The sequence below is a fragment of the Artemia sp. Qi Xiang Cuo genome, chromosome 6 (assembly GCF_049724085.1).
Source record: "Artemia sp. Qi Xiang Cuo chromosome 6, ASM4972408v1, whole genome shotgun sequence".
Lineage (NCBI taxonomy): Eukaryota > Metazoa > Arthropoda > Branchiopoda > Anostraca > Artemiidae > Artemia > Artemia sp. Qi Xiang Cuo.
In genome coordinates, this window is record NC_142799.1 from 60,556,977 (window position 1) to 60,581,464 (window position 24,488).

Consider the following 24,488-nt stretch of genomic DNA (forward strand, 5'->3'; position numbering starts at 1 on the left):
CTCCACAGCAAAAAACAGCCTAACTTCTTATGTTCAGCTCATCTGAGTTTCAGAAGCTTTTCCCTCTTTCCAGAAGTCTAGTAGGTCGAAACATATCCATAAGTTCAGAAATTTAAATATCAGAAAATGTCTTCTGAACGTCCCATTATCGACTGATTAACATAAAAAGAAATAGGGACTGCTGACAGGTGTCAACCAAAAGGCTCATATCCTTAAATGAAAATGAAGAAGATTGAAATGAATTTCTGTTTCAATTATCTATAGTTCTCCAGCTTTTTAATTTAGTATTATGCCTAAAATAATGAAATAAAAACATCATAATGAATCATTGCTTATAGTTCTTGAATTCCCTTGACAGTTTATTGTAGCTTATGGAAAAAAGAAAGGAACAATGAAATAAATGCATTATGATGAATGGTTTCTTTGAATCGTTGGATTTTCTTGGCTTGTGTCCTTTTTAATTTAAATAATGCATGAACAGAACGAAAAGAAAAAGGTAAAAACACCAAAATAATTTGTGCGCTTTGTGAGCAAAAAAAAGGCAAAACACATACAAATTATTCAGAAACAAATCAAACAAGATTTATTTATAATTTATGCATAAGCTCTTCGTTTCACTAGTCTTTTTTTTTTTTTTGTCTTTGTAATTATCATTTGTATTAGTATCAACGCGTATTAAAAAGTTATAAAAGTGTAAAATCAATTTTGTCTCTAAAAATCATAACCATCGCCATCTAGCAGATACGTAAAGGTAATTATAAAAAAATAAATAAATTCAAGTTCTTCTTGTTAGTTTTTTCTTTTTCTTTTCTATTAATTTTACTTTACCTTGAGCCGAAGGTACAGCAACCACATATGTCAAAGGAGCAAATTGACCCACATATATTTATGCATATATAATTATGCACATTTTTAGAAACTAGTTACTACCCTATACCTAAGCTTACTACCCTATACCTAGATATTTTATATTCAATATAAATTAGTTTTTAAAAGAGAAGAATCTACCAACCTTCAGAATATTTCAGGTTGGAATCGAAGAATTTAATACCATCTATTAATCTAGAATTTAGTCTAGAAGTCTAGAATTTAATATCTATTAATGTCTATAATATCTATTCAAATCTAGATTGTGATAAGTTCAAGCCAAGCTTGTTTTGAGTGTTTCTAGTTCTATTGGACGACGCTGACCTGTCAGTGAAACTAGTTGCTATGGTTGATATTATACATAGGTCAAAATACTGAATCGTCTTCCCTTACTAGTTTTTCATTGTATTTTCATTAAGAGATGATGCGATCTTTCGATTCTTTTCTATAGCTTCAATTTACTGTTCAAATTGTATATGTATCTTATATTTATTATTTATTTCTTTTTCCTTAGGAAGTTAATTAAAGACATGATTGGTAGCTGTGCTTGCTTTTGCAGCGGATAATTTAGTTTAGTACTTTTTGAGTAAGGCTCAGTGTGTTGCAATCTGAAAAAAATGGCCCTATGGCCACTTGCAGGCCTCTAGTGCCCACACTATGGCCTGTTAAAACGTTAATACATCGAATATTGTCTGCTGCTGTATGTTGAATTGCATTAAATTATGTAGCCTTGGTCTGCAGTTAATATCAAATTTGACGTTCCAATCAGTGAAATTTTTATAATGATTCTGGGTGCGTTCTAGAAGACAGTTATCATTAATTATAATCAGTCATTTATTGTTATTTACGTTCCATAACACCAGACATTAAAAAAGAAATTGGTAAATTCTTGGTTTACAAGCTGAGAAACATCTAGTATTAAACACTTTTGCTTATTATGAACATATTAGAAGTAGAATCTCTAGTTTTGAGCCCTTTTAGGATTTAATAGCAAATAATTAATTGCAGTTCTTGATAATTGGTTTCTTGAAAGCATCCTCTATCTTTCGATGACTTAAAAGCTGACAATGAAATAATAGTTCCATCTATTCGTAATTAATAGTCAAACCTAAATTAAACTAATTCGTATATTGGATGACGACGTTTATCTGACCTTTCTTCTCTGACAGGACTTTCTTCTCTTTCGCGTTGCCTCATTTCTCAATTATGTATTGTATTGACTTTCCTTGGCGTTTGCAATTTAGTCGCTGATTTGTCTTCATGGAGATGTGCTTCCTTAATTTTTGACGTAATACTTTAAATCAGATTTTTTTTTTTCCAAGGCCACAATGCCTTTCTATAACGAATAAATAAACTTTCAAATGGGGATGAGTCCATTTATTAGACAGTGAAAATACATGCAAAAGTCTGGATATTTCGACCACGTATACAGCGATCGCTATCCATAAATTTTGTATCTGTTTTCACGGTCTAATAAACGGACTTATACCCATTTGAACGTTTATTTGTTTGCTTCCTTAATTTGTAGTATCAATATTTCGTAAGTTGTTATTTTCACAATTAAATGTCAAACTTACATTTAATTTTGTCTATGATGCTAGGAAGACGTTAATCTAGCCTATTTTCCCGCTGAACGTTCTTTTGGTTATATCACCCTGTTTGTATCGTTTTGAATAATGCATCGCATTGACATTGTGTGGCCTTTATAATTCATCGTATTATATTTGTCTCTTTGGAGATGTACTTCCTCAATTTATAATGTCTTGGATATACTAGACATCTATTGAATTTTTAATCATGCTGTTCTCTTTAAAGGATTAAAAATTAAATAGTTCAAGTTTATTCAATTATTTAGCTCATGCATCATCAATACACAAATTGAAGAAAGAGAAGGATGGAAAATGGACAGAAAAGGAGCGTGGAAGGGAGAATGAGAAAGATGGAAGAAAGAGAGAGACCGGGGTAGAAGGCAAATAAAGAAATAATTAAACTAACAGCCAATCTGACTAGGAGGAGGTAATTTTGAGGGTGATTTCAGATAGCTCGGAGCCGGTATTTTAATTTTCTTTTTTGAAGGGATAGGACATAAACCAAGCATTTTGTTCGGGGGGGGGGAGGTGTTGGCTCGAAAAAAAAAAAAATATTGGCACAGTTTATAGGAAAAAAGTCTATTTGACAGTCACTTGGAAAGTTTTCAGGCCTCGAATGCCGTCTCTAAGGCTTGTTTTGTTGAAGGTTTATATGAGGCTTACTCCTAGTTGCGTGAATTTGTTTTAATTAAGATGCACCGATCATAAGTGGATTTTTCGCATTTACATTCACAAGGACAAGAATGAACGAATTGGAAAAGCAAGAGAGAAAAACTGTCTGGCTGGTTCTGGAACTCCCGCTGTTTCTTCGGAAAAAAACTTGACTAGGCAGTGAATATAATTTAATTTACCGTACATCTTGTAAAATAGATTATGAATTTCAAAAAATAATTAGTTTTTTAAATAAAATAGTGGGCTTTTCCTTACAAACCATTACCTCTGTCACGCTTTACTTTCTAGAAAAAATTGATTAGAAACAGAATCTAATTCAATTTACTTCTCACCAGCTTTACCTTATTATCTTGGGTTTTTACTTCCCATAGAAACCTGTCAGTTGAATCAAATATTTACTGAATGACAGCTGTTACTGCTGTAAGATTTCTCCCTGACACGGGGAAGAGGATCAGAGAAAAGCTCTCTATTTCATTTCATTTCTACAGATTGTCCAAGCTAAGAGCAGTTCGTTTGAAAAAAAAAAAACGTGTTCCATTCACCTGATTTGATTTCTCTGTTGACTTTATTGATTCTATTGACAATATCTGGCACCTTGTAGGATCCTTGTAACTAAGTGTAATGAAAAGTTTTAGAGTTCTGGAATTATAACTTTAAGAAAATTTGAAATAGAGTTGCTGAAAAAGGTGTCTGTTCATTGGAAAGGACAGAAGAAGGATAGACTCGTCTGGAGAAAGCTCTTGCACAAATGTAGAAAAAGGAAGTTTTAAATAGTAAAAAACTACCTTTTTAGTAGTTTTTGGTAGGAAATTTAAAGACCCTTTTTATCTCCAAATGAACTAAAAAGTAAAATCATCTCTTCCTGCTATTTGAAAATATTGAATCTATTAAAGACTTATTATGAAAACGTGGGGCAGTCAAGATACGTTTTTATCAAATAGTTTGTGGTACTAAACTCATCACAGTAAGTTGGAACTAAAACTCATCAAAAGCTACGAGTCTGGGAAAATTTGCCTAATATTAAAAAATGGGGGAAGCCGTCCAAAAAAGTAAAGAAATCTCAATGGAAATATCACCGTCAGATTCAACATGTCAGAGAACCCTACTGTAGATGCTTCAATATCCGATGTACAAAAATGCGGAATTTTTCTTTTTTTTCCGAAAAGAGGGATCACAGATGCGTGTTTGTTTGTTTCTTTTTCTTTTCGCAGGAGTGATATATCGAACCAATGGTCATAGGAGATTTGGAGAGGGCTCATTCGACCGGAAATCAAAATTTTGTAGTGCGATTTTCAATTGACTAAAAGATTGGAGGGCAACTATTCCGCCTCCCACGGCCTTTTTCTCTCCAAAGACATCAGATTAAAATTCTGAAATGGTCGGTTTGTTCAGCATAGTTAAAAAGTCCAATAACAATGCCTTTGGGGATAACATGATCCCCCTTAGTCCCTGGGGAAAGGGATGTAAGCTATGCCTTTTACCCTGTTGACATATAGTATTTGTTATTGTGTTATATACGAACATTTTTTGGGGGGATAGTTTTTTGGGGGGGGGATTTCCATGGGGAGTATTAAATAAAACAGTCAGAAATTAAATAAAAAAAAATTTTTTTTTAATAATATTTTTTAAAACAATAAAGACAGCAGGGAGTAACATTAAAACTTAAAACGAACCGGAATTATTCCTTATATGAGGGGGCTGACCATTCCTCAACCCTTGGTCTTCGCGCTAAAGTTTGACCCTTTGTCACAATTCTTTAAGAAAGGATGCTCAAACACAAGGGTCATTGTATTTGAATGAGAAGTATTTTAAACCTCTACCCTTTCATTTTTAGCCTTCAATCTTAATTTCTCCAGGAAAAAAAACAAACAACTATTCTTACTTTTTAGTGCATTTGGATATGAAAGTGTGTTCTAAAACGTTATTTTTGATAGTTTTTATTCTATACCATTTAGATTTTCATAAATATTGTCGGTCAGAAAAGCAGATTCTTTTATATTTAACCCATACGTAACGATTCATGGTCTGTGCCAAAAAGTATAGATAACTTAGATGAGTGGAAACTGGGGCTAGTGTCAACGAAAAAATCACCAGCACCGTTTAGTATTTTGCGTTTCTTGGCGTTTTTTAGTGTAATAATAAGGGAAAATTTGTGTAATAATAAGGCAAAATCAGTGTAATAATAAGTGTTTGACCTCAGTTCTTGAAAAAGACAAATTGCGAAGCTTGAGAAAAATGTCAAGAAACGTCAAACGCTAGATGGCGTCGGTGATCCTTTTTTGTAGACAGTAGCGCCGATTTCCACTCTTGTAAGTTTCCCATACTTTCTGTTCTCTGCTACCAAAATGCCGCTTGTGAAGTTTATGCCAAGACCGCGCCTATCGTTATTTCAAAAAAACCATAGAAACAGCATTATTTGTATATGATATATACAGTATTTTCAAACGGGTATGCAATTTTCGGCGAAGATTTTCCTCGCGTTCAACCGGCCTCAGTGCCTTTAATTGCAATAAACTATTGATTTATCTTGCTCTATTGAACGTGGTTTGAACACCAAAATGTATTTTTTTCTAAAAAAAAAAAAAAAAAAAAATCCTGAACACCCATACTACTAAGCTCATGTTTTGGTGTCAAAACTAAACTTTTGGCTTCCAAGGGTTATTGTTCTTTCATTTCTACATGTTGTCTAAACTTAGCGCGTCTTGTTTGAAATAAATTTTTCGTATTTCTGAAAATAATGTAAAAATTTATTGTTTTACGTTATTCAATTATCTATTATTATTTCCCATTTTTAGTTGTCATTGTTTTTATAGCATGGTTTCGCAACCATAGGCCTTGATGGGCTACTGATAAATTTTGTGCATTTTGATACATAATTTATTTTCGCCCTCTTTCAATATTAGAGGAGTGTATAATGCAACAATGCTCTATTCTATACAAATACGTAACGAATAAAATTGAAAAAATCGTCGACTGTACGACAAAATAATAGTCATAATACTAACGAAAAATATTCAGTTGAAAAAACTTTTTTTTGTTTTTTAATTAATCCGTCACAAAGGCCTATCTGTCTTCTTTACTGTGAACTGTAGGCGGTTAAGCGGGAAGTCTGAAGTTTTCTTACTCCGGTCTTCATAACGGGCCGACAGTTCTTTCATTATCTTAGAAATGTCAAAAACATGGTATCTACAAAGCAAAAAATCGCAAAGAAGAGAGAAACGAGGACAATAACAGCCAGTGAAAAACAGAAGAAAAAATTACGCAAATATTTCAGTTGAGACCTCCTCTCAACCGTCCTCAGTGGAAAATAATAATAATAACAATAATAAAAAATAGAGACGAACGTCCAGGATAATATAAAAACGAAACCTCAAAAAAAACACTGAAACTAAAATAAGGACCCTTTCGAAGCAACGATGAAAGGGTAACTGAATAAAAATACAATACTGGACAGCATTTCGCAGTTTAATTTTATGTAAAGCATTCTTAAAGGCTAAACGCTTACTAGGGTGGGGTATTATCAGAGATTCTATTAGATTGTGAAATATGAAGTTCTTTCATTCTCTTAGAAATGTCAAAAACATTATATTTATAATAAACTATTCTACTGCCGCTGCATTCACCTTTTCTATTTCCTTTGTTGACTTTATTGATTTGGTTTAAATATCTGGCTCCTTGTTGGTGAGAAGAAAAAAGGTCTTTAAAGTTTAGAATGACGATTATAAGGGGATCTCATCTTGAGCTTGGAAAATGATGCCGGTTGGGAAGGTCAAGTGAGGTAGTTTCCTGCGTAGAAATTGGTTCTTACTGTTGTATTAGAGGGGGATTTTTATGACAAAAAAAAGCCCTCCTGGCTAGAATTTTATCCGACCCTTCCTTAATATTGAAATGATGTGTCTGAAGATGAAAGTGTATTTCAAACTGATATGGTATTATTTTTACAAAAAAGATAGTATTGGTGAGCCAAGGTCAAATCGAACCTTTACTTGACATAGGAAAATGTTTCAAATTAAGTCTAAAGTCTAGATGGTAAAGTTTAATTAAAGTCTAATTAAGTCTAAAGTCAAAGAAAATCGAAATGGTAAAAGTTACAAACAAAGAATCGGGGGGGTTGGGGGGGGGGGGTGAATTTAATTGAATACCAATTTTATACTGCCTCCAGCTAGAAGATGTTTGAACTCACCTGCAGCTGTGGATTGTAAGATACAAATAGGAAAATGAAGTGATATTTTGACGAGGATGGCACGGCAAAGGACCAGTTGAAACATCGCTTGATTTTTGATGCTTGAGAATCCATTGCTGCAATTTTGGTAGTAGGCATTTGTTTCCCTTCCAATTAATGAAGCAAGTGGCCTTTGAGTTTGTGATTCAAAGTCCCGTCTTTGGCTGAAAGACTTCCTTTTTCAAATTATCGCTGAACATATCCATGTCTTAATTAGTCGTTTAAAAGTTACTACAGGATTCAAGTATGTAATTATATTTTTTCCGCCTTTCTAGCCATCATTAGTGCGACACTCTAAAGTTATATGTAAAGATGAAAGTGACTCAAGTATAGCGACTCAACTTTGTTAGCTGGTTGATCCTTCTTAAAATTAATCATCTTGAGTAGATTATGCTATTGAGAAAGCTACCTCATGATATCCAGAGGTATTTGCCTCTTGGCTGGTGCTGCGCGACCTCACTCGTGCCAACTGACAATTGCTAAAGCCAGAACACATGAGTTTTGACCCAGTAGCATCCACCAAAGAGTATGGGTAACTTATAAGAGTGGGGACTTTCCCTAGTGTAGACAAAAAACCCTCGACGCCATCTAGCGTTTCGCGACTCTTGGCATTTTTTCAGTGTAATAGTAAGAATAATTAATTTGACTTGTGTAGTTGGTAATATTTGTGCAGTAATAAGGGTCTAATCCCAGTTCCTGCCAGAAAATGATTACAAAGCTTGAAAAATTTCAAAGTGTCATCAAAAGCTTGATGGCATTCATTTTTTTTTTTTGTCGACACCAGTGTCAGTTTACACTCTTAGAAATTACCCATACTCTTTGGAATCCACCTTATTGTCTCAATCTTTCGCCAAATCACCTGTTCTCTATTCCTAGAATTATAAAAAGCGCTGTGAAGTGGAAGTGGAATTGGAAGTGCGATTTTCGAAGCGAGGGTTTTGTAGGTTACCAATCAAGCTTTCTTCTTGTCAGTTATTTTTCAAGATGATAAAACATGATACCCCCTTTTAGGTCTTACTTAGTCTGTTTTTAGTATATTTTATATACTAAATAATTAATTAATTTATTCTGTACGAAGGAACTTTTGTGGAAATAAAATGGAACGAGATCTGTGCGTAGAAGCATCAATAATTTCATTTTTATTGCTTGTCCAAGTTAAGAGCAATTCGTTTGAAAAAAAAAAACATGATCCATTGACCTGATTTGATTTTTCTGTTGACTTTATTGATTTGATTGAAAGTATCTGGTACCTCTTGGAAATCTTTCTTTTTTTCTTAGGTTGATGAAAAATAAAAAGATCCTTGGAGCTTTAAAATGCCGATCATAATCAGATTTGAAGCAGAATTTTTAATAAAAAGGTTGTTAGTTAGGATGGGAACAGAGGTGGTTTTAGGGGAGGGACACTGGGACAGAGGGGGCACTTACCTCGGGCAAAAAATTTTTAGGGGCGCAAAATTTCAAACAAATAATTTAACGGCTATAATATTTTTGAAATTTTATTAATAAAGTGGAGGGTGTAGTTAATAAAATACTAATAATTAGTAAAATTTTAACTAGTTGATAAAATAAAAATAAATTAAAAATAATTAAAATAATTAAATTAAAATAGATAATAATAATTAAATAATAAATAAAATAAAACAATTCAATTAATTAATAAATTGAAAATAATTTTGTTAATAAATGAAAATTTTATTAAAATTTGGCCTGAAAATGTTGTGGGAGACAAGGGGGGGGGCTAATCAAGGTTTTGCCCCGGGCGCAAGAGAGGCCAGAACCGCCACTGGATGGGAAGCGAGAGATTTCTCCGAAATTAATTTGTTTTACTAAAAGAAACAGCTGAGAAAAAAAAAAATCTAATCTTTCCCATTTTACGTATACAACTGTTTTCCAGTAAATCTTCTGTTTATTTCAATTAATATTCCTGAAAGCTGTTCTAAAATGGATTATATATTTTTCTTGGTTGCAAAAGTAATTTGAAAATAAAGCTTTCAAAACCAATTAAATCAAAAGGCATTTTTGTCAGTTGCAAAATTCATATTTGTTACTTATCATCTCTTGAATTGACGCGATCATATTTTTTTCTTTCCTATTTATTTATCTACATGGCATCCTTTATTTAATTGAATACATTCTATCTAAAAAAATTTTTTTTTTTTTTTTAATACATCAATGATCTTGTGGAGGGATGGAAGTGCGCTTAAGCACTGATAAGATTAAATAAAGAAGGCTTGTTTTGTATCCCTCCTGTTTAAAAGTCACCCTCTAATATTGATTGGCCGCCCTTATATCAGGCTTCTAGATTCTCTTGTTCAGATAGTTTGTATCTCTAGTAGCTTTTACTTATTCGCCATTGGAGATTCGGTAAGTTTTGCATCGCTCGCTTCACCTAAAGAAAGCGTTTGAAATTTTAACCATCTTTTCTAAGTTTTAATCTAATGCCAAAATAAAACATCTATATTTGATTTATCGAATGGAGTTAGAATGGTCTTTTCTTATTTTAAAATGGACTTATATAAAATGAATATTTAGTGCTTAATGGAAACAAGTGCTTTCAGATCCATTTTTGGTATTATCCTTGTTTTTAAGGAGTGTCCATCTGACTGTATTTAAGATAGGGGTCGTCCAGTTTCAAAAATCGCGTGCACCATGTGGCCCGATGTGAAATTGACCACGCGTTAGCTTGAGGAGGCACAGTGTGACGGATGCATGCCAATGTGTGATGGAAGAGTGCTTATGTGTTGCACAGAGCGTGTCATCATGTGGCGGAAGATGATGTGCTCTTGGGTGTAAATTAGGTAGTGGAGAGGGAATAACCCGTCGGTATAAAGTTCAGAATCAAATACTCTGAAAGTATAATCCAAAAAATGTAAAACGCACACAGGATTGAATTGGCTTCTAAATGGCTTATGTGGTTTTAATATTTTTCTCCTTTCTCTTGAGTTCATTTCCTTTATTCTGACATAAAACGAAGTTTTGAAATACTAACTGCTCTCAGAAGCACGCTCATTATAAGTAGAAATTTGTTAACGAGTTCAAAACAAATTCCAAGCATCCTCCAGTAGGCCATTATAGGTTGTATTTATAGAACTTTAGATTTAAAGGATAAAAGTTATTCTACTGCTTGTAACTCGTCAGACGTGCTTCAGTTGAATTTGTTAACACATTTTGGCGTCTTTATTGTTCATCATATCTGATTTTGTTGTATTTTGTTGCTCATCCAAACTGAAAATTTTGAAATGGAACTCTTAATGATTTGAGTTACTGATATGGCAGGCACAGCTGTCAAGGTCTAGTATTGACCTTTTCCCGTGATATTGTTGTTCCGCGATCTGTTCCAGCGAAACGCAGTTGATCAACAAATCGTATGTTTTAGTAATCTCAAGCGGGTTTGGGCTAGTAATCCTTGACTAAGTTGACCCAGATTGAAATACCTTGTTTGACGAGTTTGCTGATTTAGAAATTCTGAATTTAAAATTAAGGGGGTAATTCGAAAGGTGAAATGTGATCTTCTGTTGCTATTTGAATTTGTTTGTAAAGTGCTTGTTCGAGGTTTTCACCTCTTTTGTCAATTTTAATGTCTTTAATTGAATTATGATATACTGAAAAAAAGATTTTTTTTAATATTTGTGAAGCATAATCTAAATGGGTTCAATTTAAAAACTCAGTGGTTCAATTGAATTGAAAATTCTATTGCTAGTTGCAGTGGTTTCAGCGGTTCTGAAAATTCAGTGGTTCGGTTCAATTGAAAATTTTATTGCTAATTGCGATGGTTTCAGGGAACATTTTGAAAACTCAATGTTTCAATTCAATTGAAAAATTCTTTTACTAATTGCAATGGTTTCAGCCCTTCATTTTGAAAACTCAGTGGTCCAATTCAATTGAAAAATTATTTTACTAATTGCAATGGTTTCAGCGGTACATTTTGAAAACTCAGTGGTTCAATTCAATTGAAAAATTCTTTTACTAATTGCAATGGTTTCAGCGGTACATTTTGAAAACTCAATGTTTCAATTCAATTGAAAAATTCTTTTACTAATTGCAATGGTTTCAGCGGTACATTTTGAAAACTCAGTGTTTCAATTCAATTGAAAAATTCTTTTACTAATTGAAATGGTTTCAGCGGTACATTTTGAAAACTCAGTGGCTCAATTCAAATGAAAATCCTACTGCTAATTGCAATGGTGTGAATGGTTCATTTTGAAAACTCAGTGGTACAATTTAGTGATAAAATTCAATTTGAAATCCTATCCGAAACTATCACTCCCAATTGCTATGTGGAATCTTAGTGCTTTCACGGATTCACGTTAGCGTGACTGATTCTAGAAATATTTTCCTTATTCAGTATATCTCCATGCTAGAGTTGTATTTTTGACCCCCATTTTGATGACTCGTACACCCTAGCAGATAATATTGCACTCTTTTGCACTTCCTGGCAATATTTGTTTTCCATTGAGTTTTGCGTCCATTTAGGCAACTCTTAGCATCTACATTATGATATGTTGTAATTATATTAAACTACAAAAAAAAACAAAAAAAAAACAAAAAAATAACGGGAATATTTGTGAAATATAATCACAGGGGGTTCAGTAGTTTAATACGAAAAACCCACTGGTTAATTCACTTGAAGATTCTACTGCTAATGGTAAGTATGAATTAAATGGTGCCATTTTTTTCAGTTGGCAAGTTTAATGGTTGAATTCAGTTCGAAATGATATTCAAAACCTAGACTCCTAATCGTAAAGTAAGATCTCCATGGGTTCAATAACTCAGTTCAAAAACTCGAGGATTTTATTTCAATTTGGAATCCTGTTTGAAACCTTTGATCACAATTTCTTAGTAGAATCTCAGTATACTCATTTGTCCACATTAGTGTGACTCATTCGAGAAATGATTTGATGAATCTTTAATTTTTATTTTAGCTGAGGGTTTATGACACTATTCTGATGAGATTTGATTAGCTGTTAAGAAATAAGGATTTCACCTATTTGTATCCCTTCGCAATTTTATACCCCTTTTTATACTTGAGTTTTGCGCCCCTTTACGCAATTTTAAGCATCTTAGAATACATTATAATATATTAAAAATTGGTTTTAAAGTGTATCTTAACGGCTTCAATGGTATAATTCAAAAACTTAACGATTCAATTAAATTGAAAATTATATTCCTAATTGTAAAGTAGAATCTCAACCAAATCAATAACTCAATTTGAAAACTCGATGATTCAATACAATACGAGATCCTATTCAAAGCATTCAAAGCTTTTAATCCCCAAAACTACGTAGGATCTTAATGGTTCACCTTAGCACGACTAATGCAAGAAATAATTTGCTGAATTTTTAAATTTTTTTTTTTCATCTTAGAATACATTATAATATAATAAAAATAGGGTTTAAAGTATAATCTCAACGGCTTCAATGGTATAATTCAAAAACTTAATGATTCAATTAAATTGAAAATTCTATTCCTAATTGTAAAGTAGAATCTCAACCAAATCAATAATTCAATTCGAAAACTCGATGATTTAATACAATACGAGATCCTATTTAAAGCCTTTAATCCCCAATACTACGTAGGATCTCACTGGTTCACCTTAGCATGACTCGTGCAAGAAAAAATTTGCTTAATTTGTTTGTTTTTTTCAGGTGGGAGTTTTTGACCCCTATTCTGATGATCCGCGTTTAGCAGTTAAAAAAATAGTATTTTGTCAGACGACCGGACTCGTTGCTATTGGTGGAACTGCTGGACAAGTTGTAATTATTAATTTAGAAGAGGAAGATCGAAATGAAGCAGTTAAGGTAACTATAACTTTTGTACGATTTGCTCTTTCTGTTAATTTAGAAGCAGTGTTGCAAGGATAATTTTATGATTTAAAAGCTTTTTTGATTAGATATCAACCGTGCTCTTTAAAAAAAGAAGAAGAATTTATGTAAAAGCAAATTTATAAAAAAATCTAATTATAAGTCAACTGTCTCCTCTCTACCTGGCAATTTTACGAGAGAAGAAAAAATTGCTTCATGAATGTAAACCACAAAAAAAAGAAAAAAAACATTACTGAGCCCTTCCCTGAACCTGAAATTTCGTGACGAAATTTTACGATTTGAAAGCCATTTTGAATAGAAATCCACCAACCTCAGTAGAAAAAAGAGAGAGAGAGAGGGAGAGAGAGAGAGAGAGAGAGAGAGAGAGAGAGAGAGAGAGAGAGAGAGAGAGAGAGAGAGAGAGAGAGAGAGAGAGAGAGAGAGAGAGAGAGAGAGAGAGAGAGAGAGAGAGAGAGAGAGAGAGAGAGAGAGAGAGAGAGAGAGAGAGAGAGAGAGAGAGAGAGAGAGAGAGAGAGAGAGAGAGAGAGAGAGAGATGAGGTGCCTTGCTTAAACTTTTGTCAAATTATAAATCAAATTATAAGTAAGCTGTCTCCTCTCCATCAGACCATAATTTTACAGAAATAATAGCTTTTGCAATGAGGAAGAAAATTAGATTCGGTGTTGTAGACCATACTGAACATCAACATTAAACGCTCACCTGAAAAAAAACAGAGATACACGTAAAGAAAATAAAAATGATTAGTTTTTATAGTAACTGTTCTGATTGGCTTATGGTCAGCTTTGCAGGAGACAGTTTACCTTTATGAGGCTTATTGACAGCTGACTTGGCCTGTAGGGCTTGAGCATCATTGTTGATGCAAAAAAAGCAGAAAAAAACGTTACGCTAACCTTTTTTTAGGGAGAGTTTAATCTAAAAAACTTTTCTATGACAAACAAGGAGCTATTTTAAACTTAAAACGAGCAGAGACTGGTTTATATGTGATATCTAATTGAAAACAAATAGAAATTAGTATGAATGAAGAGACAGAACATAAAATGAATAATTACCTACAATTAATCATTGAGCTAAAACATACAAACCTAAATTAAAACAAACCCCATTAAAACAAACACAAATTATTACAAGTAAGGATGCTGTTACCGCCCTTCAAACTTCCCAGAAAGCGACGTTAAAGAGCCTATCTTTATATGACTGATTAAAAATTCTTGAAAAATTTCAGATTCTTGTATGACTCAGATTTCAACAAGGTGAAATTTGTCCAGTTTTCTATTAAAATCAGTTAAAATTGGAAAAGGCTGCAGGGGCGGGGGAGAGAAAAGGACGGGGCCTAAGGAACTCACTTTAGGTTCGTTCATGTTACAGAGTGAAAATCCCTGAAAAAAATAAGTAAGTAGTTTATTGGACATGGGCCCTAGGGTTACACTTTTGGCTCTTCAGTCAAATAGATAGAAAAATCCCTTCCTGAATCTTTTGAAAAAAGTTTGTTTTTATGAAACAAACATTTGTTTTCAAAATGTCCATCTTTCTACTAAAATGGATCAATGGAGCCTCTGTTTTATACCGACTTATTGTATAATTTAGACCTTACCCCTGCGACTGCCGCTACCATGTCTTACCTAGAGGCACAGGTTTTGGGCCTGTCGAATGTTTTCACTAAAAAGATAATTTGGATCTGATGCCAATTGGGATTGGAGGAGGGGGTGTCCAGGGATATACAGGACGTTGAATGGATGACAGGTTGCCCTCCAATCAGTTTTGACCCTTAAAAAGGGTACTAGCTTTTAGTTTACGATTGAATGAGACCTGCCCCAATTTCTTACGATTGTGTAGAAATTATTCTAGTAATTCTTAATTATGAGGGTTAAAAAACGGTCAAGAAACAACATGGAAGTCAAAACGCGCTTTACTAAGTTAATGCAAATCTGGTGACTGTAATAAATATGATATTGTCCACTTTTCCTAACTAAAGGGGCAATTCTGTATACAGATAATTCTTTTTGACATCTTTTTTACCTTTGACATCCAAGTGAAAAATTCGGTCAAAGTGATGAAAACCTAATTAGACTAAAGCCAAGAAAAATAGCGTCTGTGAGAGGCAAAGTTGGCATAGGTTTTTAGAGTTGTATAAGCAGATAAATGTCTTTTTTCCAAACCTAGTTTTATTTCATAGTGCAGTCCATTGAGCCCCAAATCTTGCTATGAAAAACAATTATAAAATTTTCAGTTTATTATATTTTTCAATTTCAAATCTAATAATTGTTTCAGAAAGGGCTTGTAATCAGCAACCAAGTAAAGATTTCTCTAATAAGAAAAGGGAAAGAAAAGTGTTTGCGCTTATGCAATCTTGTTGGAAAGGGAAATAATCTTTAAAATGTTAAAGCCCTTTAAACACCCAAAGTGGATTCTTTCCCCTCTTTTATCATAGAGCTAAACTTTATTTCGTTTTTTAGGGAGTTCAAAGTATTACAGAACCCTATGATTTGGTTCCCTTTTAAGTAAAAGGAGGAAAAAAAGGAGTAAACTAATAAGTTAATATTTTCTTCAAGATCTGGATTATTGTTTACATTTTTTTTTATATTGGAAGAAATTTTTTTGAAAAATGCAGAAATTTTGAAAAAGCGGATTTGGAAATTGCATAAAATGAATGAATTGTATTAATAATATAAAAAAGTAGTTGAAAATCGTAATATGATTTTCTTGGGTAAGAATCAGGTTGCAAGGTCAGAAAAAGTGCCTTTATTTTGCCAATATTTGACACTATTTTCTTGGGAGAGGATCCTTTAAACTAAATAAGGTGAGTGGAGGATTCCCCATTTCTGTTTGTTGGTCATCATTTATTAGTTTGAACCCGAACGCTATGATTATCAGCATTAGTAGTTTGACTTCTTAAAGTACTTATCCATAGCCTCGTCCTCGACTGAAATAGGTTCCATAAGTGGAAAAATGGAATTTTAACAAGTATTTCCCGCTTTTCCTTTTATCGAGCCTTCTTTATAAGAAAGAATAAGCTTTCGTATTTAAGATGCTTTTGAAGAGGGGAAACTTATTTTTAATTATAAAGTTAGAAATGTAAATTTTGGAGTTTATGATAGGAGTCTAAAAGGAAAGGATAAAGTATTTGTTATTGGTATATTTAATATTTTCTTCTGTATTTTGTGCACATGCAAAGGAAAATTTAAATTGTCTAAAGGAAATATATTTTTTTTATAAGTTCTATTTTGAGTCATAAATATAATAATATATAAAGCCCATGAAATATCCATAGATAAGCATAGGACTTGGTAAAGGGGGAGGGGGAATATAAATTTTTTAAGGGAAATGAAATATAAGTTATACCAGTTTTTTTGTTTTTTAATTTTCATGACAAAATTCTTCGCGCCAGCAGTGGCATCAATTCCTGGAAATTAGTTGGGGGGGGGCAAAATTTATTTTTAAAATCTGGGGGTGGGTGACGGTTTTATCAATTCTTGTAGAAAAAGTACAAAAAAACACTTTTCAATGAAAATGCCAAATTGGAAAAGGTATTTTGAAAATCTAGAGGGGCAAGGTGAAATCATCTTGGGGGGGGGGGGGACAAACATCTTCCCCTGGAAATATCTTTTGAGAACAGATTGTCGATGGGAGTATTATAAGTTAAATAACCAGATGATTAAGTTAATTATATTTGACTGAGAACTATGATTAAGCATTTGAATTAATGCGACCTAAGTTTTTTCTTTTATTTTAACTTTTTTATTTGTATTATTTAATTAGAAATAATTCAAGATTTTCTGTTAGACCGTCCCAATACCTTTGTCGTAAGGAGATGTCAGCTATAGCCCTTTTTAATATTACCAGCCAAAAAACCTGACGGATTATTTGCATTAAGAAGAAAAAGAATAGTACAAATTCTTTTGCGAGGACTAAAGCAAAATGTTTTTGTCCCTTCCCCTCAACAACAAATTTGAAGTTCCCTCCCCTCCTAAATTTTGGAGTTTTGATCTGGACTCGATCTCCTAGGTGTGAGATACAAGCAGTGTAGATATACTAAATGTACGCATAGAATTAGTCACCATTTTAATTAAACTTACTGACTGTACCTGTGATGAGAAATACCTCAGCTTCTGACAGGCCTACCCGTTTTATAACGTCACGTGATTGTTTCCAGAATTGAAAACTAGTAATTGGCTGGGAGTTACGGACATATCAGTTGTTTTTGTAGATACAAAATTTTGAGTTCAATAGAAAGTTCTAATTTGTTAGTTTCTTGTTCTAACTTTTTTTGTTTTTGTGGAACTAAGAAAATACCATTTTTAAATTGTTTCCCTTTTTAAATATTTTCTTCTTTGAAACATGACTGTATGATATATTTTACAAATATAGATGGTCACCTATATTTTGCTTCTGAATCTGACCCAATTACGTTCTTGATGTGCAGTTTCTTTGGATTATTATTTTGATATGTGTTTTTAAGATACAGTAATATTTGGATTAATAGACTATATCAATTTTTTTTTCACTTTCTCTGATAAAATTTGTCTAATAGTTTTTTATTCTGAAAAACCGTTTCCTAGCTAATTTATCTATTATGGGTTGCCTCCCCGTAGTAGCATAATATTTGTAGGCATGAATATATAATGAGTCGGAGGTAATAGGCTTGAGACTGTCTGTGCAGGATTTTGACTTGTTGATAGAAGAGCATCGCCAAGTACTGAAAACCATGTTGTGACCAAGATGGGCCCAGGATTGCACAAAGCCTCCATTCATGGAGGTCCCAGGGACTTCTTGCTGTCCGGTTCTAAGCCGGCTTAAGCACTTCGGTGTAGACTTGAGAAGATATGTGACCCCCGTTCTGCACTGGTATCCGGAATCATTGCTTTTCCTGAGGTGAAAATAATTTCAATGATTTAAAGCACATGAAAATTGGAACTTGGAATGTTATGACATTAAAAAATGACTGTTGTATCAACATTTTGACTGACAAATTCAGATGATTCGAACTGGATTTATTAGGAATTTCAGAAACTCGTATTCCAGGGGTAGGAAGCATATAATTAGGTGATATAGAATTTGTTTACTCAGGCAGGAAGGATGGGATACATAGACAGGGAGTAGGGCTCATGATGAATAAGGAAGCTTCTAAGTCTTGTTTAGGCTGGGAAGGTATTAATAATAGAATACTAATTGCTCACTTTATGATTAAAAAGTTCAGGATATCAGTTATAGTAGTATACGCCCCTGTAGAACCTACTGACAGAGATAGTGGTAACTCAGAGGAATTATACTTACAGTTAGAGGAGCAAATAGACAGGGCCCCTGGTAGAAATATGATGTTATTACTGGGAGATTTTAACGCCCAGGTTGGTAGAAATAGATAAATGCTATGCTAGCCTAGGTAATTTTTAAGTAGGAAACCAAAACAACGATGGATACAGAATTCTATAATCTTTTTGGTAATTTATTTTAGATATGGTCAACACAAAGCTTAGTCATGAAATGGATCATAAGTTACCATGTTCTTCACCTGACGGTAAAACAGCAAACATTATTGATTATGTTATTGTAAACCAAAGACTGGCAGGATCAATACAAGATACTAGGGTATATAGGTGCTGCTATTGATGTTTTAGGAAAGCAGCCTTCGTAGTAGCATAATATTTGTAGGCATGAATATATAATGAGTCGGAGGTAATAGGCTTGAGACTGTCTGTGCAGGATTTTGACTTGTTGATAGAAGAGCATCGCCAAGTACTGAAAACCATGTTGTGACCAAGATGGACCCAGTATTGCACACAGCCTCCAATCATAGAGGTCCCAGGGACTTGTTGCTGTCAGGGTCTGAGCCGGCTTAAGCACTTCGGTGTAGACTTGGGAAGAAATGTGATCCCCGTCCTGCACTGGTATCCGGAATCATTACTTTTCCTGAGATCAAAACAATTTCAGTGATTTAAAGAACATGAAAATTGAAACTTGGAATGTTATGACGTTAAAAAATGACCATCGTATCGACATTTTGACTGACAAATTCAGACGATTCGAACTGGACTTATTAGGAGTTTCAGATACTCATATCCTAGGGGTAGGAAGCATATAATTAGGTGATATAGAATTTATTTACTCAGGCAGGAAGGATGGGATACATAGACAGGGAGTAGGGCTCATGATGAATAAGGAAGCTTCTAAGTCTTGTTTAGGCTGGGAGGGTATTAATAATAGAATACTAATTGCTCATTTTATGACTAGAAAGTTCAGGGTATCAGTTATAGTAGTATACACCCCTGTAGAACCTACTGACGGAGATACTATTGACTCAGATGAATTTTACTTACAGTTACAGGAGCAAATAGACAGGGTCCCAGGTAGAAATATGATGTTATTACTGGGAGATTTGAACGCCCAGGTTGGTAGAAATAGATAGATGGTATCCTAGCCTAGGTAAATTTTGTGTAGGAAAACAAAACAGCGATGGATACAGACTTTTGTAATTTTGTCGGTATAACAATCTAGTTATAGCGAATACGGTGTTTGGTCATAAAATGGCTCATAAGTTAACATGGTATTCAGCTGACGGTAAGACAGCAAACCTTACCGATTATGTTAATGTAAACCGAAGACTGGCAGGATCAATACAAGATACTAGGGTATATAGGTGCTGCTATTGATGTTAAAAGTAAAGATCACCATCTAGTAGTGTCAAGGGTTAATTTAAAGCTGAAATATTGGAAGGGTAACTACCTCCCAGTAGGTTATGATGTTGGTAGACTCCAGGATGAGAATTTGAGAGAAACTTTCTAGGAACAGTTGGATACTGAACTGGAGAATTTTAAAATTTGACAATGTGGAAGATGGATGAAATAATTTTAGAAAAATAATTTGTGAAGTTGCTGAAGGTGTATTAGGGAAGACAGCTAGAACTGCAGCTAAGAATATTAGTGAAAAAGCTTTATGTTTAATAGAAAGGAGAAAGGACTTCTAGAAGAATTATCTGAGTGATAGATCGTATGAAAACAAAGAAATGTAATGAAAGTGGAGAAAGCATTAAAATATGAACTAAGGAGGTGTGAAGTGGAGGCCGTGGATAAAACTACCGAGTATCTGGAAGATGCAGCTAGACGGCATAATAGTAAAATATTGAACTGGCACGTTAACAAATTGAGAGGGAGTAGTCATTCCGGATTTGGCGCAGTTAAAGATAGGAATGGGGTCGCAATTAGCGATAAGGAAAAAACTAAAGAGAGGTGGGCCGAACATTTTGAGAATTTGCTTAACCGAGATAGAGTTGCAGGAAAAAATATAGATGAACTCTTAGGCTAATAATTGACAAGGGCCTGAGTTTTCAAACACCTTTGGTCCTGAGTTTTATAGATTATGAGCAAGCGTTCGATTCTGTTGATAAAAGAGCTTTAGTAAAGGTTTTATCCTTGTATGGTATACCAGACAAATACATTAAAGTGATTAGTGCTATGCAAGATAATAACACTGCTGCATTTAAGGTATTAATTGAGGATAGCAGCTGTTTTTTTATTAAATGATGAGTTAAGCTGTGCTGTGTTCTACCTCCCTTTTTCAGGATTGTTTTGATGGACATTGTCTTAAGGAGCAAATGATAGGCAATGGGAGACCACGGAATCAAATGGGGAGGAAAAAGTCTCCTGGACTTGGATTATGCTGATGATTTAAGCATCCTTGATGAAAGTGTGAGCAAAATGAGCAAAATGAGTGTGAGCAATATAGAAGTAGTAGTTATCCAAAAACGTAAAATATTAAAAAATTTTCAGTCGATCAAATAAGTTACTACTACTACTACTACTAACAACTCACAGCAGCACCAAGCCGCCTGAGGCCAATACAGCTACGCACGCTCCTCCTCCACCCCAATCTATTCAAAGCCTACATTATTAAACCTACCCGCGAAGGTCCCAATTCCTTTAAATCTTTTTTTAAGACGTCATTCCACCCCAGACAAGGATGACCTGCTTTCTATATAACCCTTGACGGTTGTCCGAAAAGAATAATCTTTGGTAATCTGTCATCCCTCATCCGCACAAGGTGCCCTAACCACCTCAACCTTTCTTTCATTATAGCCCTAGAGAGCGGTATTGAACCACATTTTTCGTATAGCCTATTGTTTGAAATACGGTCAATCAGCCGGGTGCCCAGAACAATCCTTAAGCAATTTCTCTGGGAAACATCTAGCAAATCTTCATCCGCTTTTCGGAGCGTCCATGCTTCAGAGCCATATTTGACCACTGTCATCACTGTAGCTTCTAAGATTCTAATCTTGGTTTGCAGACTTATCTTCCTATTCTTTCAGACTTTTTTTAACTGTGAAAAAACACCCTGAGCCTTGGCTATTCTACTGTTAACAACTTCACTGCTCCAATCGTCTTTACTTATAATACTACAAAGGTAAGTGAAGCTGCCCACCTGATCAATCTTTTCGTTACCAAACGTCACATTTTCATCTTCACTTATTCCTAGCCTTAGTGACTTACTCTTCTTAACATTAATTTTCAAACCAATACTAGCATCCTGAACTTGCAAAACCTCTAAAACTTCATTCATTTTGCTCACACTTTCATCTAGGATGCTTAAATCATCAGCATAATCCAAGTCCAGGAGACTTTTTCCTCCCCATTTGATTCTGTGGTCTCCCATTGCCTTTCCTGTGCTCCTTAAAACAAAGTCCATCAAAATAATCCATATAAAGGGGGATAGAACACAACCCTGCTTAACTCCTTATTTAATACAAAACCAGCTGCTAGCCTCATTGCCTACCTTAACCGCAGCAGTGTTATTCTCGTAAACATCTCTCATCACTTTAATGTATTTGTCGGGTATACCATACAAGGATAAAACCTTTAATAAAGCTCTTTTATCAACAGAATTTAACGCTTGCTCATAATCTATAAAACTGAGGACCAAAGGTGTTTGAAAACTCAGGCACTTCTCAATGATTAGCCTAAGAGTGAAAATTTGGTCGAAACATCCTCTAACTTTTCTAAAACCGTATCTCTCGGTCTAAAAAGTATCATGTTACAAAGTAATTTTCTAACTACAGAGACCAGACTAATGCCTCGATAACTACCGCACTGCCTTTTATCTCCTTTCTTATGAAATGGTCTAAATTAAATTTTACTAAAATTTTTAGGTAGCTTCCTTTTTTGAAAAATCATTTTCATAATCTTCAGTAACTTTTTTCTTACATCAGAGCCACCGTATTTAAAAAAAACTCATTTACCACAGTATCAGTACCTTGGGCCTTATTATTCTCTAATCCTTTTAGTACTGTTGCTAATTCCTCTTCAAAAAACAGATCTTCCTTCACATCCAAGGTATCACAAACTTTTTCATTTTCTTCTATATCTCTTCCTTCAACTCTATCTCGGTTAAGCAAATTCTCAAAATGTTCGGCCCATCTCGCTTTAGTTTTTTCCTTATCGCTAATTGCGACCCCATTCCTATCTTTAACTGGGACAAGTCCGGATTGACTACTCCCTCTCAATTTGTTAACGTGCCAATACAATATTTTACTATTATGCCGTATAGCTGCATCTTCCAGATCCTCGGCAATTTTATCCATGGCCTCCACTTCACACCTCCTTAGTACATATTTTAATGCTTTCTCCACTTTCTTTACATTTCTTTTGTTTTCATACGATCTATCACTCAGATATTTCTTGTACAAGTCCTTTCTCCTTTCTATTAAACATAAATCTTGTTCACTAATATTCTTAGCTGCAGCTCTAGCTTTGTTTCCTAAGGTACCTTTAGCAACTTTACAAAATATTTTTCTAAAATTATTCCAACCATATTCGACATTATAAAATTTTCAACTCTCAAGTATAGTATTCAAGTGTTCCTGGAAATTTTTTCTCAAATTCTTATCCTGGAGTCTTTCAACATCATAACTTCCTGGGAGGTAGTTACTCTTCTGATATTTCAGCTTTCAATTAACCCTAGGCACTACTAGATGGTGATTTTCACTTCTAATATCAATAACAGTATTCCTGTATATCCTAGTATCTTGTATTGATCCTACCAGTCTTCGGTTTATTATAACATAATCGATAAGGTTTACTGTCTTATCATCCCGTGAATACCATGTTAACTTAGGGGTCATTTTACAACCAAATACAGTATTGGTTATAACAAGATTGTTATACCTACAAAATTGCAAAAGTCTGTATCCATTACTGTTTTCTTTTCCTACAACGAATTTACCTAGGCTGGGATACCATGTATCCCTATTTCTGCCAACCTGGGCGTTAAAATCTCCCAGTAATAACATCATATTTCTACCTGGGACCTTGTCTATTTGCTCCTGTAACTGTAAGTAAAATTCATCTGAGTCACTAGTATCTCCGTTAGTCGGTTCTACAGGGGCATATACTACTATAGCTGATACCCTGAACTTTTTAGTCATAAAATGAGCAATTAGTATTTTATTATTAGATCCCAGCCTAAACAAGACTTAGCAGCTTCCTTATTCATCATGAGCCCTACTCCCTGTCTATGTACCCCATCCTTCCTGCCTGAGTAAACAAATTCTATATCACCTAATTTCATGATTCCTACCCCTGGGATATGAGTTTCTGAAACTCCTAATAAATCCGGTTCCAATTGTCTGAATTCGTCAGCCAAAATGTCGATACTATAGTCATTTTTTAATGTCGTACCATTCCAAGTTCCAATTTTCATGTTCTTTAAATCATTGAAATTATTTTCGCCTCAGGAAAAGCAGTGATCCCGGGTACCAGTGCAGGACGGGGATCACATATCTTCTCAAGTCTACACCGAAGTGCTTAAGCCGGCTTAGAACCGGACAGCAAGAAGTCCTTGGGACCTCCATGAATGGAGGCTCTGTGTAACTTTGGGCTCACCTTGGTCATTACATTGTACTCAGCTTTTGGTAAAACTCCTCTATTATCTAGAGTCAACGCTCGGCACAGACAATCTATAGTTTGTGAACCTCGATTCAGCGCACAACCATGTAAAAGTGTGCTATGCAACAAAAAAAAGGCAGTTCATAATAGATAAATTAGCTAGGAAGAGGTTTTTTTGTAGTTTTTTTTTTTTTAGGTTTTTTGAAACAGCATTCCAATGCATTGACACCTCCTTTCTCCTCCAGAACGTCAGTATATTAATACCTCCTGGAAAATGCTTTAATGTGTTCACACCTCCTTTCTCCTGAATGTACTGACACCTCTTTCCTCATATCTCTGGAGAGTTTGGATTTTGGAATCTTTTTTTTTTCTCTTTTTGCTTTCCATGTGTAAAAAGTGAACTATATTTTTTTTAATTCTATGGTCTTCATTAAGATTAATTTTATAAA

General features: G+C 34.2%; 1 protein-coding gene across 2 annotated transcripts in view; it reads left to right on the top strand.

Moving 5' to 3' along the window:
- Window positions 1-24,488, top strand: part of LOC148951478 (lethal(2) giant larvae protein homolog 1-like) — a 333,083-nt gene that overhangs the window by 129,349 nt on the left and 179,246 nt on the right. For both annotated transcript variants that reach the window (XR_016141914.1, XM_089090903.1), the window contains exon 11: window positions 12,996-13,148. Coding sequence is in view for 1 of the 2 variants with exons in the window: in XM_089090903.1 (XP_088947029.1) it covers window positions 12,996-13,148 (153 nt within the window). In the remaining variant the exon portion in view is untranslated. The remainder of the gene's footprint in view (window positions 1-12,995; window positions 13,149-24,488) is intronic.